Consider the following 20071-nt stretch of genomic DNA (forward strand, 5'->3'; position numbering starts at 1 on the left):
AAAGGTATAGAACATATCAGTGAATGTTTCTTGATAGGTGACAGACTTTTGAGATTGAGAAAACAAGAAACTTATTAATCTTTAAATTGCAAACATTACAACCAGGAGGTCTTAATGAAGATCTGGATCTCATGGCCTTTCAATAAATCGATTATTCTTTAACAAGTAGTACTTGTTGGGTCTTTTTCAAGTGCTATATATCTGATCATGTTCTAACCGACAAGATTGCAATTCATTTTCAACTGTACCATCAAGTTATGTAATTGATGTGATTCATATATTTGCAATGGTTCTCAGTCTTTTTCATATTTTACTTTTAATCAGGATATATATTCTTATCCTTTCACCAACCTATTCAAATATATTATCACATCTAGTTCATTTGAACAACATTCATATTGCATTACTGTGTTTTAATTATCCCCAACTTTTACCCATTTTAATATTTTTTTTTAGCTATTTTTAAACAATGATTTTACTCATTTTAATATCCATATCACTTTAAAAAAAAAAGAGACCGAAACGTTGGCTTTCGTGTACCTGTTTATTTCAATACAGACTTCTTTGGATTACACCTCGTTGGTTGCTGTCTCCTTACTGGTCTTTGGGCTGGTTTGTATGTTATGTGGATCCCTATGGGACTAGCAACTGCCTTTTGCTTTACATCAGAGTGCTGACTGTTTGATCTTTATATACATACATACATACATATTTTAATAAATTAAATATCAACTACATCTTATTTTTCTTTATATAAAATTAAAAATCATATTATGGATTTTGTTAGAAAACACTCGTTATAATATATCCAAATTCACTACCCTACTTATCGTTAATGTTTCATCTCCAATCACTATCTAGCATACAACAATGGAAGCCTTAGAATGCCCTTTCACCAATGATTTTTAAACAATTTTTAAGTAAATATCTGAATCACAAATGTTTGTAATTATCAATTTATGTATGTCATTCTTTAAGCCCTCAAAGAGCTCTTTTATTTATGCTTGTTTTATACGAGGAGTGGCTCAGTGAGTAAAGACACTGACTGGCACTGAGTTTGAAGCAGGTTGAGTCTGGTTCAATTCCTGGTGTCAGCTCCTTGTGACCTTGGGCAAGTCACTTGATCTCCCTGTGCCTCAGGCACCAGAAACATAGATTATAAGCTCCACAGGGCAGGGACATGTGCCTGCAAAATGTCTCTGTAAAGCGCTACGTGAAACTAGCAGCGCTATACAAGAACATATTATTCTTATTATTATTTACACCTAAGGGAAGCAATTCATTTTAAGAAGTATAAGACACAGTTTATCTCTGGACACATTCTTGTTATGGTTTACGCATTCACAAGCAAAAACATGTGTTTTTCAAAAAAATTACTAATTGGGCTCATTTGAGTCATTTGCTTACCTTTATTAAGTTTTGACTGGTTATATGCATATGTGAACATCAATTGGTTAACAACATATTTAATTAGAAATACATAATAAACGTTATATGTGTATATATACTATTTATTTATTTCCACTCTGTAATCATTATAATGCAGCGACCTTGGATTGTTTTTCTAATAATTTGGAAACATGAAGTATACCTCATAAATATTTTTTCATTTTAGAATACACTGATTTTGTTTATCTAAGTACATTAGTATTTATACCTTTGAAACCACCAAGAGCTAAGACAGACCATATTGCACCAGCATTTTCATTGTATTCTTTATTCACTTTTTAGGATTTCCATTTATTATTGTTTTTTTATATATTTAGTGACATGAACCAATTACCAAGTACTGTGAGCCGATCCCAGGGTGATTTGTTTTAACCCTAGCAGCAATTATGAGTTAATTGTGAACAACCGCACTCGATTACCACCCTTGCAATCAATCAATGGGGTAGAAAATCACCCAGGGAAAACACTCTCAGTATCCCTGATGAAGCCATTGCTATTGGCGAAACGAGTAGGAGGAGCTTATTGATGGTCACGGCTCCATCTACAAGGAGAGCAAACCATCTCTGAGCTCTGTGAAATCGCATCAGCCAACAACCTGCCTGAAGCAATATAACATCAGCCAGCCTTTGAACTGTATCTTTCCGCATACGGGCTTAAGCGCCATACTGGTTACTGACGCTACACTTGCAGCCCTATACCATCTTTTGGGACTGAAAGGAGCAGTTAGCACTAGCCAGCCACAAAAGCAAAGGAGCAAGGCAGTGGGTCGACTGAGGAGACCACCCAGGAGATGACTACTCCAGCCCAGCAGCATAGCAGCGCGGTCGTGATCGGTGAGCTGACACAGACACCCCCTCCCCTCACCTGGTAAACATCAGCCAGAGAAGATTCCAGGATTATGCGAGAGAAACTGCAGTGGCTCTACCACTACCATTGGCACATCTGCAGCAGTCACAGACTCAGCAGGCAAAGTCTTTGTTTTTATTTTTTTCGTACATACATTATGCAATTTCTTATTGTTGTGCAATAATATTGTTATTCATTATTTCCAATTTATAAATACATTTTTATTCATTGCTTTTTTGTGCGCCTTCTTTCACTTATTTTTTCTCTTTGAGGTATCTGCACACTAATGATTGGTTATCCTTAAACCAAAAAGGTTGCATCTTTTTTCAGCATTGAATAAGGACATCAGGACTGAGACTGAACTATATTAATATACAGAGACTAAACGATATTAATATTGTTCTAAATTCGTTGGCTGATACAGTATATGACCCATCAGTGTACTCCTAATTGGTTCATATCACACACATTGTTTATCTATTGATTGATGGATTTTAGTCTATTTACACAATTGATTTTTGTTTTTGGGCTATTTCTAGCCACTCACTTCTTTATATATACAGCAGTTGTGGAAGACCCATTCCAGGTTCATTCCCACACACTTTTACATCAATCATGGACGAAAAAGATTTTCTTTAAATCATTTAGTTTTATTTGTGTATATACTTTGGAGTGAATACATCAGCGCACCAGTTTTTTGTTTGCATTGCTAAGCCTGCTGTCTACAAGCACTCCTAAATCCTTCTCCATCAAGGACTCTACTAATTTATTTTGTAAATTGCCTGTTTGTTTTTGTTTCCAAATGCATAACCTTACATTTATCTGTATTAAACCTTATGTCACATTTACCTGCCCAAGTTTCTATTCTATCCAAGTTCTTCTGGAGAGAAATTACATCCTGCTCTGATTCTACTACCTTACACAATTTAGTATCATCAGCAAAGATGGAGACTTTGCTCTCTATGCCAACCTCAAGGTCATTAATAAACAAGTTAAAAAGCAGGAGCCCCAGTACCGATCCCTGAGGTACTCCACTCACAACATTAGCTCAACCTGAAAAAGTTAATTTTATTACAACTCTCTGTTGTCTATCCTTCACCCAGTTTTCAATCCAGGTGCAAATATTTTTATCGAGTCCAATTTGCGTTACTTTGTACACTAACCTCTTGTGTGGACCTTATGAAAAGCTTTTGCAAAATCTACATAGACCCCAACTGCATTATCCTGGTCTAAATTCCTAATTACCTCCTCAAAGAAACTAATAAGGTTAGTTTGGCACGATCTATCCTTCATAAAACCATGCTGACTGTTACTAATAATTTTGTTATCCATTAGATATTCTTGAATATTGTCCCGTACTAAACCTTCAACTAGCTTCCCCACTATTGATGTCAGTCTTATAGGTCTGTAATTCCCCGGTTTTGATCTAGCTCCCTTTTTTAAATATAGGTAAAAGTCTGTTAACGTTAAAGTCTGTGTAACGCCAATCTTCTGGTAGTGAGCCTATGGAAATGGAGTAATTGAATATGAAATGTAATGGTTTGGCTGTTACTGAACTTAGCTTCTGAATAACATTTGGATGTATGACATCAGGGACAGGTGCCTTATTTACTTTCATTTTATTTAGAAAAATGCAGTGCGCACTGACCTTTAACTCCTATCTCTTCATAGTCATTGGACTTCTCCCTGCAGCTCCCAGTCTCCCATTATCAGCGGGGCAATTTCCAAACACATGTAAAGGGGCGCATAGGAGAAAGAACAAAGACAAAATTAGCCAGATAAAATACAATTTATATGTACACTTGGAACATCTAAAACTGACATAAAATAGAGGTGGATCAAAGTGATCCCAATCATATGCAATACCCCTGAGGATCGGGCCTCAAGTCACTGGAGCCCCTCGCCAAAGTTCCAGTTTCCGTGATGCAATTTAAAAGCCGGATCAGCACTTCTAACAGTGTCCTCGTGGGTATGCACAACTGCAGCTTCCGTAGCTCGTCATCACGAACCTTAAGTCGCATGTGTATGACCTCACCGCGACGCGTTTCGTATCAGAGCGACACTTCTTCGGCAGTTGGTCTTAAGATTCCCTGGCACTGTTTAAGTACCAAAGCTGAATAATCCTTCAGCCTATGGGAATCACACCTTGCTTATAGTCGTCCAATCCGTGTTAACACAATACAATAGGGAAACACACATGCTTACTAAAAACGTAAAAACATTGACAGTACATTATACAAACCAGCACTAAACCATGCACAAGAAAACTAAAAACACATTGACACATTGCACGAACTAACATTGAACAATACACAAAAATAAAAATAAACCATCTACTGGCTACATATTAATGAATTACTATCAATTTTAATAAAATGTCTATATAGACTAAAACCTATAAAAACATTTAGACATTAGAACCCATGAACAAACTGACTTTATCCCAGGCCTCGTAGAACCAACAGAAGATTAAAAAAGCATATATGTATGGTTCTATATCTAAGTGTCAACTGTTGTCCTGAATTTTAACTGTTGAAATAACAACAATATTGTGAATTGATAATATGAATTTAGTAAGAATAACAACTACAAATATCTTCATGGATAAGAATATCTTCACTTATAATTAGAGAATATTATCATTTGCAACAGAGAATGTCTTAATACCCATAAAAATCATCTTGGAATTCAAAACCAGAGAATGTCTTCATATACAATCTAATATATCTTATTAACCATAAAAGGTACAATGGAAAAGATATAAAAGCACCAATGAAAATTATCATACTACAGTAATGGAGAATGTCTTAACATATATTGTGAATATCTTCATATAGAAAGTGAGATAGTATGTTACCACAACACATCCATGAATAATCCAAAATTAGAAAAATATGTCTTATTCTACAAATATCTAAATGGGAAAACTAAATGTTCTCAAGACCCAAATTCAGCACTTGCACTCTTTATATTGTTAAAGACCCAAAGTAACAACGGGGACCATATCCAGTAGAGGGTCCATAAGGGGCCATATTAAAGGTAGAAGGGAAGGAGGGGGGGGGGGTGTATATCAGAGAGGAGGGGAAAAGATTGTCAGAAACAGGAGAGGAGGATACTTCATTTTAAAAAGGGAAGCAGTTCAATTAGTTCGTTCAAACCACTAGGTGTTTTTGTTCCAAGGGTATAAATCCAGAACTGTTCCCTTTGGAGAAGAATCTTGATCCCTAGGTATCACCTCTATTCCCCTAAAATTGAAACCATCCAATTTACCCCCATGGTGAGTTAAGTGGTGTGCCAGGTTATGAATATTTTTACCACGGTCTAAATTCTGTTGGGCATTGCAAATTCCACTCGTGCTCACAAATCCTGACCTTTTAAGGGTCTGATAATCTTCCCTATATACAAAAGGTTGCAAGTGCAATTGATAATATATATAACAAATGTGGTAAGACAATTTATAAACTGACCAATCTTGTATATTTTGCCAGTAATTCATTAATATGTAGCCAGTAGATTGTTTATTTTTATTTTCGTGCAATGTCATTAATGTGTTTTTAGTTTTCTTGTGTATTGTTTAGTGCAAGTTTGTATAATATACTGTCAATGTTTTTACGTTTTTAGTAAGCATGTGTGTTGCGCTATTGTATTGTGTTAACACTGATTGGATGACTATAAGCAAGGTGTGATTCCCATAGGCTGAAGGATTATTCAGCTTTGGTACTTAAACAGTGCCAGGGAATCTTAAAACCAACCCCTGAAGAAGTGTCGCTCTGACACGAGACATGTCGCGGTGAGGTCATACACAGCGACTTAAGGTTTGTGACGAGCTACGAAAGCTGCAGTTGTGCATACCCACGAGGACACCATTAGAAGTGCTGATCCGGCTTTTACATTTCATCACGTTAGCTGGAAACCTTCTGTTCCTTTTCAGCAACTGGGACTTTGGCAAGGGGCTCCAGTGACTTGAGGCCCGATTCTCAGGGGTATCGCAGACGATTGGGATCACTGTGTTCCATCCACCTTTACTTTAATTTTAGCAAGCCACCTATGAACTTCTTCCCAGTTAACCAATGGTTTGTTAATATAGAGGTTGTGGCTTCCTCATGTGGCACTATTAATGTAATGAATTCTTCACTGGTAAGTACAGAGGCAAATAATTTGTTTAATACTCTGCTTTTTCCTTAACTCCAATAATTTACCTGTTAATCTCACACTGAAATGGTCCTATATTTTATTCTCTAATGTTTTTGTTATTAAGGTACTTAAATAACTTTTTAGGTTTGATCTTACTTTCTATTGCAATCCTATTTTAAATTTTTGCTAATTTGATTGCCCTTTTGCAACTTTTGTTACATTCCTTATAATTATGATAAGATGCCTTCGTCCCTTCTGACTTCAAGAACCTAAATGCCTGCCTCTTCTTTTCCATTTCCTCCCCTACCTGTTTATTTGGCCACATTGGTTTAGTCTTGTTCTGCCCATTTATCTTCCACATTCTTCCCTGCAAAAACATCATCTCAATGTGTATTCCTTCTAAATTATTCCTCAGTTTAATAAAATTCTGCCTTTCTAAAATGTAAAGTCTTTGTTGAATGCATATACCTGTAATATGGTTTTTGATAATTTATTTCAAATAAGACCATGTTATGATCACTGTTTTCCAAATGTTCCTGGACTTGATATTACCAAATCCAGTAATGTATGGTTAGTGGTTGGTTTCTCAATAATTTGGGTCATGAAAATTGTCTTTAAGCACCCTCAAAAACCTGTTCCTCTGGTTGTAATGCTAATCTCATTACGCCAGTCTGTCTGCATAATTTAGAACAGCCATTATGAAAACATGACCTAGTTTTGATGCCTTGTCCATTTGCAAAAGTTTTTTGGCTTCCTCAATCTTACAGATATTTGGTGGTTTATAGCATATCCCTACAAACATTTTCGATTTACTTTTATCTCAACTGGTAATTTCTATCCACAAGGTCTCTACATTTTCCTCATTCCCTTCAGAAACATCATCCCTTATAATAGGATTTAGATTCGGTTTAACATATAAACATACTCCACCTCCCCTTCTATTTGCTCAATCCTTCCGAAAAAGGGAATAACCCTCTAAATGAACTGCCCAGTCATGAGTTTTATCTCACCATGTTTTAGTATTGCCTATGATGTCATATTGTCCCTTGCAGCTATTTATTCAAACTCCTCCATGTTCTCTTGTCAGGCTTCTTGCATTAGCAAGCATGCATTTAAGTTTTTTCCCAGTCTGTGCTATTATCTATTCTCCTGCTTTATTACTCCAATTGTATTTAGTCTTTAGAAGTTTTCTAGTATTACCTGTGTTCAATATAGGTGTCTCCCTGCTTGCCAAACTCCCACTTGCCTCCATTCTACCTCCATGGCCTCTTTCTATTTCCCCATACCTTTCTAATCTATTTAGTTCGTTATCTGTTTCTTGTCCCTCCCCCTCCATCCTACTGTAGTTTAAAATCTCTTCCAACCTTTTTAACATTCTTCCCCCTAGAACAGAAGATTCCTATTCATTAAGGTGCAATCTGTCCCTACCATATTGCACCTCTCAGAAAAGGAGTTCCAATGCTCTAAAAAAAAAAAAAAACCCTCCTTCCTATACCACTTTTTTAGCCATACATTTACCTCCCTGATCTTCGACTGCCTCCCTGGGGTTGCGAATGGTACTGGTAGTATTTCTGAAAATACTACCTTGGAGGTCCTTGCCCTATGCTTTTGACCTAGATCCCTGAAATACTTTTTTAGGACCCTCCATCTGTCTCTGACTTTGTCATTGGTGCCAACGTGTACCAAGACCGTGAGTCAGTCCCAGCACCTTCCAATAATCTGTGTACTTGATGCGCAATGTGCTGAACCCGAGTCCTCAGGAGACAACAAACTGTTCGGTTCATGCGGTCATGGCAACAGATTGCCCCATGTACCTTACTATTAATGGAGTCCCCTACCACCACAACCTTTATAGGTCTCTGAATATCCTGTGTCCCCTCTGTGCTGGAGGGACTATTCCCGTGGCTGCTAGAGGAATCAGTCTCTCCAAGCATTGCTATTCCTGCCCTGCCACTCCTAATATTTTAACTCAATATGGCAAATCTATTGGGATGAGGCGACTCAGAATTGGCCTACCTCTTCCTCATGCTTCCCCTTCTAACTGTTACCTGTCTACCTACCTGCACCTCACACACAGCTCCACCATCTGCACTAGTCCAAGTCAGGACCTGCTCACTGAGCACTAAACTCCTTTCAAGATTGTCTATGTGCCTTAATATTACAAGTTTCCTCTTCAGATCAGAAATCTGAGACACCAAAGAGACCACCAGCTCACACTTCCCACAGTGGTATGCTCCCTGGAACAGCTGCTCCAAGTGCACATACATGTGACGTGAACATAGTGACTCGTCGCTCACCTAATAGTATAAATAAAAAACTTGGTGCATAGGGAAACTAAACTATAAACTACTTGAACTAGTGGCCACTAGGGGTCACTAAAAGCCCTATAACATTGCACTCAGAAGTTATAACATCCAAATAAAGACATCATTATGTGAATTTAGTATATGAGATAGGACCAAAGAAGGGATCCAAAGACCCCAAGGCAACAGACTCAAAACCGTAATTAAAATAAAAAAAATAATGAAATTTTATTTAAACCAATCAACAAACACACAAATAGGAAACATGTAGACAAGGGTATTAAAATCCCCAGCTGAAGAGATGGCTAGTGCAGGGGTGAGCTTGTACCCAAATATAGCCTATGCTCGTAGGGAAGGGTATCCCATGGGTGTATAAGGTATAAAAGGTATACAGGGTGGATAAGAGTGTATAGGTAAATATACTAGCAGGCTTCACATGCAAATAAGATTGCCTAGTTAGTAATTATAGCCACCCAAAATAGCGCACATACGGTACATAGAAAGGTTTCCTTCTCCATAAATGTATCTTCCTCACTATATCAAAGGACCATATATATGCATCACTATTGGATATCTGTCAAATATTCATATATCTTATGGCCATGAGAGGTGGTATACCTCAAAGGAGTGATCTCACAGAATGGCCATATTACCTACAGGTCGCTTTGGTATAACATAATTAGCATATTTACCTTAATATCTATGTAGGTAAAGTCAAGGAGAGGAACCAAAGTAAATTTCTATGTCCAGCGCTATACTACCTTATCTTCGAGCCCCATACATACAGCCCGTCTCTTCCTGGTGTACGTCATGCATCTGGAATGGCCATTCTGTGAGATCACTCCTTTGAGGTATACCATCTCTCATGGCCATAAGATATATGAATATTTGACAGATATCCACTAGTGATGCATATATATGGTCCTTTGATATAGTGAGGAAGATACATTTATGGAGAAGGAAACCTTTCTATGTACCTTATGTGCGCTATTTTGGGTGGCTATAATTACTAACTAGGCAACCTTATTTGCATGTGAAGCCTGCTAGTATATTTACCTATACACTCTTATCCACCCTGTATACCTTTTATACCTTATACACCCATGGGATACCCTTCCCTACGAGCATAGGCTATATTTGGATACCAGCTCACCCGTGCACTAGCCGTCTCTTCAGCTGGGTTTTTAATACCCTTGTCTACATGTTTCCTATTTGTGTGTTTGTTGATTGGTTTAAATAAAATGTTATTATTTTTTTGATTTTAATTACGTTTTTGAGTCTGTTGCCTTGGGGTCTTTGGATCCCTTCTTTGGTCCTATCTCATATACTAAATTCACATAATGACGTCTTTATTTGGATGTTATAACTTCTGAGTGCAATGTTATAGGGCTTTTAGTGACCCCTGGTGGCCACTAGTTCAAGTAGCACATACATGTGGCAAGATGTGCATTGTGTGGCAGTGTCCGTACTGCTCATTGTAGCACTATGGATTATAAAGTGCTAACCGTTTCCTGTAGTTCTGTATACCTTGTTTCACACCTTCCTTGTTCCAACTCCTAACTTGATCTAGGACACGCAAGCTCATGATTTGTTACAAAGATAATACCATAATGTTGTGTGGTTATTTTACAGGTCACAAAGTGCAGCCGTTCAAGTCCTGTAAAAAAAATACTTTGTTTTGCATGAGTGCCAATATATTTGGCTACATTTTGCTTTGTGACCAGAAATTGTGGCTCGTGTTATCTGCATCGAGATATATACACCTAATAATTTTTCTGCATCTGTAAAAACATGTTTATTTTTCATTTTTAGGAGCACAGAGAAGGACATCTTACATCCATGCCTCAAGAGGTTTGTAGGTCATATATAAAAATCATCGAAGAAGTGCTTGGATCACCTCCAGACCTGGAACTACTGAAACTCATCTTCAGCTTCCTGTTAGCAGTTCACCCACCCACCAACACTTATGTTTGTCACAATCCCAGCAACTTTTTCTTCTCTTTACACATAGGTACAGTCTGTATTACTATCATTATCCCATGCTTGTTTCACTATTTTTGTAATTTTTTTTCTCTTTTTCTTATTAAATCTAGTCAAAATGTAAAAAAAAAAAACTCGAGGAGCATCTTAAACCAAAGTCTTTAAATAATGTTAAAGTATGTTTTCCACTGGTATCTTCTGAAATAACTATTTGTTGGTGTTTGTGCAGTATAGATTGTATTGATACCATTGGTTGCGTGACACGTTTTAGAAATATTCTAATGGTTCAAATGTTAATGAGAAAACTTTGTTCAGTCAAAAGTTAACTTTTTATATGACGTGGTTATACTGTACTGTTCCAATTATGTTTATTACACCAACTTTTTTGCACTTTTATTATGATGGGCAATAAGCCAAAAAGATGGTGGCTCTAATTATTATAATTTGCATCACTGATTTTATAAGTATTCTCTGGTCTTCATGTAACAGGTGCTTATAAGGCTTGTAAGTGTACACCAAGTATCACTACTGTATATACTGTATTGAAACATGTCTTTCTATAACCTAATTCTCCTGAACATGTCATGTACAGTAGTAAGTTCCCTATCAGTGATGCTCTAATTTTGGCCCAGTCAAGCCATACAGTGGGTAAGAGATACTTTCTGCTCCCTAGTATGTGATCTACACAAATTATGAGACTTGTCAGTAGACTATTTTAATAGTATGTAACAGAATGGAGTAAAGCAGTTTAACTTGCTGCCATGTGGTAAGATCACTAGAACGCATCCTAAACTGGATAAAAATGTGATACGCTGTGTGTGCTTTTTGATGGTTAGTAGGAGATTTCAATCTTCAATAGCCTTATACATGACAAAATATTTACCTGAATAGAAGTTGCATTAGTTAGCATTATATATTTTGGACATGTCTACATGTACTGCACTGGTGTCAGATATGAGATTTGCAAACTACTGTGTATGAGCTCTCCTACTGTTCTATGTAGTAGCTTCCCATGAAGTGTGTGTTTTTGGCTGGAGAGACACTTGGGATAACTGAAAATGTCTTCATTTTGTTTTCCTGTAGCATTGCATGATCAGCAAGAGAAATATTGTGACAAACATTGCATTGTTTTATAGAGACCAAGTATTTCTATGCTTTTGATTTATATTCCAATACATTGTATATCAGGTGGAATATTAAATGTTTGGCAAATTTACCAAGTGTGGTCAAACACAGAAAGAGGGAGATGTAACTCAAATAGAAAGAAAATCAAATGTAAAGTAACATCAATTATAATGAGGTGCATACAATATCCATATGAGTGACCAAAGACCTGTGTAATTCATGGTCAAAAATGAGTTCTTAAAACATATTAAGTATCAGATGGCATCTAAAGCATCTAAAACAGGGTTTCTCCGCTGGAACATTATGCTGCCTCATAGCTTTGCTCTTGCCTGTCTGGATTTTTTTAAAATGTAACTCTAGAGATATAGCAAGCTTTACTGTGCACTGCTGCCAATGATCACAACAATCGCGGCCTGAACGGATTAACCTTGTTGGGGTCCGATCCAGAAGCACGTATCCCCCAGCGTAGCGCGGTCGTAGCAGACCCTGTTCCCAGCGCCACAGACTTTTGCTTGTCCGCACCGCTGGGGACAATAAGTCTTAAGACTGTTGTTTATCATAGTGATGTGATGCTTTTTCTGCAGCACATATATTTGAATGTCACTCTTTTTGCAGTTTGTTGAAATTTACCAAATTCTCACATTGAGGAAAATTCTTATTTTCTTGTAAAGAGTTTTTCACTGCAAATTATCCTTTCATGCATGGAGATCTTTGCTGGTGGTGATGATTTGAATGCTTGTAGTAACATTTTTGGAATGATTTAAAAATATAATATTTTTGTTTTCTAGATGGCAAGATATTTCAAGAAAAACTTAAATCGATTATATATCAAAGACATTCCAGTTCAGGAGGAAGGTCTACAGGTAGCCCTGGGTTTGCAATAAGAACTCCCTCTGGATTTTCAGATACACTGCCTAAAGGTAAATTAGGATCTACAGTATAGCAGTGGTTTCCAACCTTTTTTTGGTTGGGGACCCCCAGAATTCGATTGAAATTCTGGGGAACACCCCCCCCCCCCTCTCGCCCCCTCACCACACGTTTTTCGTGTCTCTCCACCTCACACTCTCCCCCTTACGTTCCCTCTCGCTCACACTTTATCCCTTACACTCACTCTCCCCCTCTCTCTTCTATATATACACACACACATACAATACTCCCCCCTCTCACAAACACACCCTCCCTCTCCCATACAGACACACACACACTCCCCCTCTCACACACGCCCCCTCTCACTCACACAGACACACATACACATACACACTGTGTACACACAACCCCTTGAAAAAGATCCCTCTGTGGGTTCGAAAGGTTGGTTCTTTGTGATGTTTATGACAATATAGTTCGTCTGGACGGTAACGTATTATCTAAATAATTTTAAGGGATTAGCACCAGGCTATATTTGGACTATTTCTGATTGAGTGCTGTCTCTTCTCTTTAAAAAAAAAAAAATAGAGATGTCTGTCTGTCTGTGTGTGTGTGTGTGTGTGTGTGTGTGTGTGTGTGTGTGTGTGTGTGTGTGTGTGTGTGTGTGTGTGTGTGTGTGTGTGTGTGTGTGTATGTATATATATATGCATACATACATACATACATACATACATTTAGAGGTATCAGTACCGTGTTAGCCGAGCTTCAATAATCAAAAAATAAATAGACGATACCGTTCTGTGGCTAACTAAATGCTTTTATTTGTGCGAGCTTTCGAGATACACTGATCTCTTCTTCCGGCGATGTTACAATGAATGAAGCAAGCAAAGGGTATACTTAAAAACAGTGTCTCTTGGAATGTTATCTGTGCTTGTCCCTCCCCGTGTGTGGATGGGATTTATGGCTTGAGGTGTTAAATGGTTCCTGAAAGTTAGTGATGTAAGAGTGTGTGTGTGTGTATCTGTGTGAATATAAATGAATGGAGAGCCCACAGTGTATACAGTGCTTTACAACAGGTGTGTGTGGAGTGGGAGTTAATATGAAAGGTGTGGGTAGGTGTGGAAAAGTGAGAGATTGTAGCATAACTTTTAGTGTTATATATATGTATGTGTGTGTGTGTGTATATGTGTATGTGTGTACATATACGTATATATACAGCTCAACCCCGTTATAGCGCGATCCTCTATAACGCAGTTTGAGCATGGACCCCAAATTAAAAAAAAAAAAAAAAAAGAATTATGATTTTTTTTAAATTTTTGCACACTGCACACACTCACAGCACACTATACACTCACTGCACACACTCACTGCACAATTCACACACTCACTGCACACACTCACTGCACACACTCACTGCACACACTCACAGCACACTGCGCACACTCACTGCACACTGCACACACTGCACACACACTCACAGCACACTGCACACACTCACAGCACACTGCACACTGCACACACAGGACACTGCACACACAGGACACCACACTCACACCACACACACCCCTCCCTACCTTTGGTGTCGGCTGCTGAGATCGGAGCGGAGCTGGCATCGGGGGGGGGGGTTCAGAGTGGAGATGGCTGGGGGGGGTTGCTCGGAGCGGAGCTTGCGGGGAGGGGGAGGAGCGGAGCTGGCTGGGGGGGTTGCTTGGAGCGGGGCTGGCAGGGGGGGTTGATCGGAGCATGGCTGGTGGGGGGGGGAGATCGGTGTGGACTACTGGAGGAAGTGAGGCTGCTAGGGGAAGTTACGGTGGCTGCTGGGGGACATGTAGGGCTGCCGGCCACCTCTTCCCTCCCGATCGGACGCGGTGGCCATTTTTAAAAAAATTAGCGCGACCCCGGTAATAGTGCTGTCGAATTGGGTAGCCCCCGAGGACCGCGCTATGACTGAGTTGGGCTGTATATATATATATGTGTGTGTGTGTGTGTGTGTGTGTGTGTGTGTGTGTGTGTGTGTGTGTGTATATATATATATATATATATATATATATATATAGAAACCCTGTCTTCCCATAAGAAAAGGCACAAAAGCAGCAACACTCAGATAAAGCAAAAAGACATGTATTAGCAGTTACAAAACAGCACACTATAAACCCAACGTTTCGGTCCTAGGCAGGACCTTCCTCAGGGGGGTATATATATATATATAGTTATACGTTACCGTTCCAAGGATTGGTAAACAAGAGACAGCACTCAGTGTTGAAAATCAAAGTGTATTAATGAAAGCAAAAATACATCCAGAAACCCAACGTTTCGGTCCTACAGAATGGGACCTTCTGTAGGACCGAAACGTTGGGTTTCTGGATGTATTTTTGCTTTCACTAATACACTTTGATTTTCAACACTGAGTGCTGTCTCTTGTTTACCAATCCTTGGAACGGTAACGTATAACTACATTCTCTATATGGGACGTGCACCTGTGGCTTACCAGCACCTATTGGAGTGCCAACTGCCTTATCTGACTATATATATATATATATATATATATATATATATATATATATATATATATATATATATATATATATATATACAGTGCTTGACAAATCACCCAAAAATCTACTCGCCACCTAGTCCCACCCCAACCCCACCTCTAATCCCGCCCCCAGCCCCTCATTTAAAAAAACCCATAAATTGAATAAATTCCTAGTAAGAACATTCGTTTTTGACATAAGTTTATTTATTGTATTACATTATACTACAATTAGTCCTTGGTGTGTGTGTGTGTGTGTGTGTGTGTGTGTGTGTGTGTGTGTGTGTGTGTGTGTGTGTGTGTGTGTGTGTGTGTGTGTGTGTGTATAAATGTCGAATCTAGAAAAAAAAGCCAGATGTGAATGATTAGTTTCCTGCACCCCTTAACTAGTGCCTGGATGCCCCCGCTTCACAATATTTAAAGCAGCAATCCCGCCTGGGATCTTACCTGATCACAGACCCTCAATGTCCAGGTACCTCATTCCTGCAATGTTATACATTGGAGGGAATGTGTTCCCTACCTATCTTCTGGGTTACTGGGGATTCCGATGTCTTCTGTGTGAAGCTTGAGTCAGATCTGGAAGAAAGCAGTATAGGTTATTTCGGTGTAGTATAGGGCAGTTAAGATATACAGGGTAAATAAGATATCCAGATCCAGAGTGTGAGACAGAGGGAGTGAGTGAGACAGAGGGAGTGAGTGAGACAGAGGGAGTGAGTGAGACAGAGAGAGAGAGTGAGACAGAGAGAGAGAGTGAGACAGAGAGAGAGAGTGAGACAGAGAGAGAGAGTGAGACAGAGAGAGAGAGTGAGACAGAGAGAGAGAGTGAGACAGAGAGAGAGAGAGTGAGACAGAGAGAGAGAGAGTGAGACAGAGAGAGAGAGAGTGAGACAGAGAGAGAGAGAGTGAGACAGAGAGAGAGAGAGTGAGACAGAGAGAGAGAGAGAGTGAGACAGAGAGAGAGAGAGAGTGGGACAGAGAGAGAGAGAGTGGGACAGAGAGAGAGAGAGTGGGACAGAGAGAGAGAGAGAGGGACAGAGAGAGAGAGAGAGAGAGTGGGACAGAGAGAGAGAGAGAGTGGGACAGAGAGAGAGAGAGAGAGGGACAGAGAGAGAGTGGGACAGAGAGAGAGAGAGTGGGACAGAGAGAGAGAGAGAGTGGGACAGAGAGAGAGAGAGAGTGGGACAGAGAGAGAGAGAGAGTGGGACAGAGAGAGAGAGAGTGGGACAGAGAGAGAGAGAGTGGGACAGAGAGAGAGAGAGTGGGACAGAGAGAGTGGGACAGAGAGAGAGAGAGTGGGACAGAGAGAGAGAGAGAGTGGGACAGAGAGAGAGAGAGTGGGACAGAGAGAGAGAGAGTGGGACAGAGAGAGAGAGAGAGAGAGTGGGACAGAGAGAGAGAGAGAGTGGGACAGAGAGAGAGAGAGAGTGGGACAGAGAGAGAGAGAGAGTGGGACACAGAGAGAGAGAGAGAGTGGGACACAGAGAGAGAGAGAGTGGGACAGAGAGAGAGAGAGAGTGGGACAGAGAGAGAGAGAGAGTGGGACAGAGAGAGAGAGTGGGACAGAGAGAGAGAGAGTGGGACAGAGAGAGAGAGAGTGGGACAGAGAGAGAGAGAGTGGGACAGAGAGAGAGAGAGAGTGGGACAGAGAGAGAGAGAGAGTGGGACAGAGAGAGAGAGAGAGTGGGACAGAGAGAGAGAGAGAGTGGGACAGAGAGAGAGAGAGTGGGACAGAGAGAGAGAGAGTGGGACACGGAGAAAGGGTGACTGTGGGGGGATGGGTTGACTGGGTGGGGTGATTGGGGGTGTGGGGTGACTGGGTGGGGTGATTGGGGGGTGGGGTGACTGACTGGGTGGGGATTATTGACTGTCTGACTGGGTGGGGTGACTTGGCGACTGGGCAGGGGGCGGGGTGGTGGGATGACTGACTTTATGACTAACTGGGTGGGGGGGTATGACTGACTGACTGGGTGGGGGGATGACTGGGTGGGGGGGTACCTCTGGTGTCCTACACGTTCTCTCTCTCTCTCTTTCTCTCATACACACACACACTCACACTCTCTCTCTCATACACACACACACTCACACTCTCTCTCTCATACACACACACACACTCTCATACACACACACACACACACTCTCTCATACACACACACACACACACACACTCTGTGGGGGGGGGGAGCGGAGAGGGGGGGAAGAGGAGACAGCCACGGGGACCGAGGGGAACACACCTGCTGGCATCTCCCGCCCCACGCGAGCAGCCACGGGCACCGGGGGAAATCGGGACCGGGGGGGCGGGGAACGGACATCTCCTGCCCCCCGCATGCAGCCACGGGGACAGGAGTGGACACTGAGGGGATGAGGGGGGAAGCGCGGGCAGGAGACAGGGACCGAGCGCGCGAGGAGCAGGAGCGGCCATTACTTACCCCTGCAGAAAGTAGGGCTCCATTTCACGTCACGACCAATTGGCCAATCAGCCAGTAGGATATTTTTTTTTGTTAAGCGGGTCCAGGGGGGGGGGGGGGGGGGAATGCCCTGCCGTCATCATCTCCTGCCCCACGCGAGCAGCCACAGGGACAGGAGCGGAACCGGAGGGCAAGCGGGACAGGGGGGGGTGGGGAAATCCCCTGCTGTCATCTCCTGCCCCCCGAGAGCAGCCACGGGGACAGGAGCGGAACCGGAGGGCAACCGGGACAAGGGGGGGAAATCCCCTGCTGTCATCTCCTGCCCCGCGAGAGCAGCCACGGGAACAGGAGCGGAGACTGGAGGGGATGAGGGGGGAAGCGCGGGCAGCAGACAGGGACGAGGAGCAGGAGCAGCCATTACTTCCCCCAGCAGAGAAGGGCTCCATTCCGCGTCATGACCAATTGGCCAATCAGCCAGCAGAATATTTTTTTTGTTATTTATTTATTTATTTTTGAAAAAAAAATTTGCGCAGAGCAGGGGAAAAAAGTAGCTGGCCACCGGCCAATTTCCGTTCGCGCCTGGCGAGTGGGCGACCGGGTTTGTCATAATATATAATATATATATACATGTACATAGGCATACAGTGACCAGGGGGATCCTGATAACAAAAAGACAGCACACCGCAGATATAATCCAAAAAATGTGTATTGTGAACACAAGGCAGCCAACGTTTCGGTCTTCGCAGAGGGACCTTCCTCAGGGCAGTGCACAAGTGACTGATCTGAACACCCATATATACCACCAACACCATGTACAAAAACACCTGATTCCAATATTGATTGAAGCAAAAAAAGCCAAAATCCAAATCTCAGTCCTAGAAACTGCCTACTAAACCCTAAAAGCCAATAAAAAGAACTGATACTTACATACACCAATGTGGACACAGTATATTGAACCCGTCATCAATGGAGGTCAGTGTGTGCATCTGATGATATATATATATATATATATATATATATATATATATATATATATATATATATATATATATGGGTGTGTGAGAGAGGGAGATGGAGTGTGAGAGAGGGAGACGGTGTGTGAGGGTGCGAGAGACGGGGAGTGAGGGTGAGAGACGGTGTGTGAGGGTGAGAGAGACGGTGTGTGAGGGTGAGAGACGGTGTGTGAGGGTGAGAGAGACGGTGTGTGAGGGTGAGAGAGACGGTGTGTGAGGGTGAGAGAGACGGTGTGTGAGGGTGAGAGAGACGGTGTGTGAGGGTGAGAGAGACGGTGTGTGAGGGTGAGAGAGACGGTGTGTGAGGGTGAGAGAGACGGTGTGTGAGGGTGAGAGAGACGGGGTGTGTGGATGAGAGACGGGGTGTGTGGGTGAGAGGGACGGGTGTGGGTGAGAGAGACGGGGTGCGTGGGTGAGAGATGGGGTGCGTGGGTGAGAGACGGGGTGCGTGGGTGAGAGAGACGGGGTGCGTGGGTGAGAGACGGGGTGCGTGGGTGAGAGAGACGGGGTGCGTGGGTGAGAGACGGGGTGCGTGGGTGAGAGAGACGGGGTGCGTGGGTGAGAGAGGCGGGGTGCGTGGGTGAGAGAGACGGGGTGCGTGGGTGAGAGAGACGGGGTGCGTGGGTGAGAGAGACGGGGTGCGTGGGTGAGAGAGACGGGGTGCGTGGGTGAGAGAGACGGGGTGCGTGGGTGAGAGAGACGGGGTGTGAGGGTGAGAGAGACGGGGTGTGTGGATGAGAGACGGGGTGTGTGGGTGAGAGGGACGGGTGTGGGTGAGAGAGACGGGGTGCGTGGGTGAGAGATGGGGTGCGTGGGTGAGAGACGGGGTGCGTGGGTGAGAGAGACGGGGTGCGTGGGTGAGAGACGGGGTGCGTGGGTGAGAGAGACGGGGTGCGTGGGTGAGAGAGACGGGGTGCGTGGGTGAGAGAGACGGGGTGCGTGGGTGAGAGAGACGGGGTGCGTGGGTGAGAGAGACGGGGTGCGTGGGTGAGAGAGACGGGGTGCGTGGGTGAGAGAGACGGGGTGTGAGTGAGTGCGAGAGACGGGGTGTGAGTGAGTGCGAGAGACGGGGTGTGAGTGAGTGCGAGAGACGGGGTGTGAGTGAGTGCGAGAGACGGGGTGTGAGTGAGTGCGAGAGACGGGGTGTGAGTGAGTGCGAGAGACGGGGTGTGAGTGAGTGAGAGAGATGGGGTGTGAGTGAGTGCGAGAGACGGGGTGTGAGTGAGTGCGAGAGACAGGGTGTGAGTGAGTGCGAGAGACGGGGTGTGAGTGAGTGCGAGAGACGGGGTGTGAGTGAGTGCGAGAGGCGTGTGAGTGAGTGCGAGAGACGGGGTGTGAGTGAGTGCGAGAGGCGGGTGTGTGAGTGCGAGAGACGGGGTGTGAGTGCGAGAGACGGGGTGTGAGTGCGAGAGACGGGGT

The 20071-nt window shown here is 42.4% G+C and overlaps 1 protein-coding gene across 1 annotated transcript in view; it reads left to right on the forward strand.

The window, feature by feature from the left end:
• Positions 1 to 20071, forward strand: part of LYST (lysosomal trafficking regulator) — a 377263-nt gene that overhangs the window by 210135 nt on the left and 147057 nt on the right. Inside the window, 2 exon segments of the mRNA XM_075594997.1 lie at positions 10545 to 10743; positions 12626 to 12757. Of these exon segments, the coding sequence (XP_075451112.1) occupies positions 10545 to 10743; positions 12626 to 12757 (331 nt within the window).

This window comes from Ascaphus truei, chromosome 4 (assembly GCF_040206685.1).
Source record: "Ascaphus truei isolate aAscTru1 chromosome 4, aAscTru1.hap1, whole genome shotgun sequence".
In the NCBI taxonomy this organism is placed as follows: domain Eukaryota; kingdom Metazoa; phylum Chordata; class Amphibia; order Anura; family Ascaphidae; genus Ascaphus; species Ascaphus truei.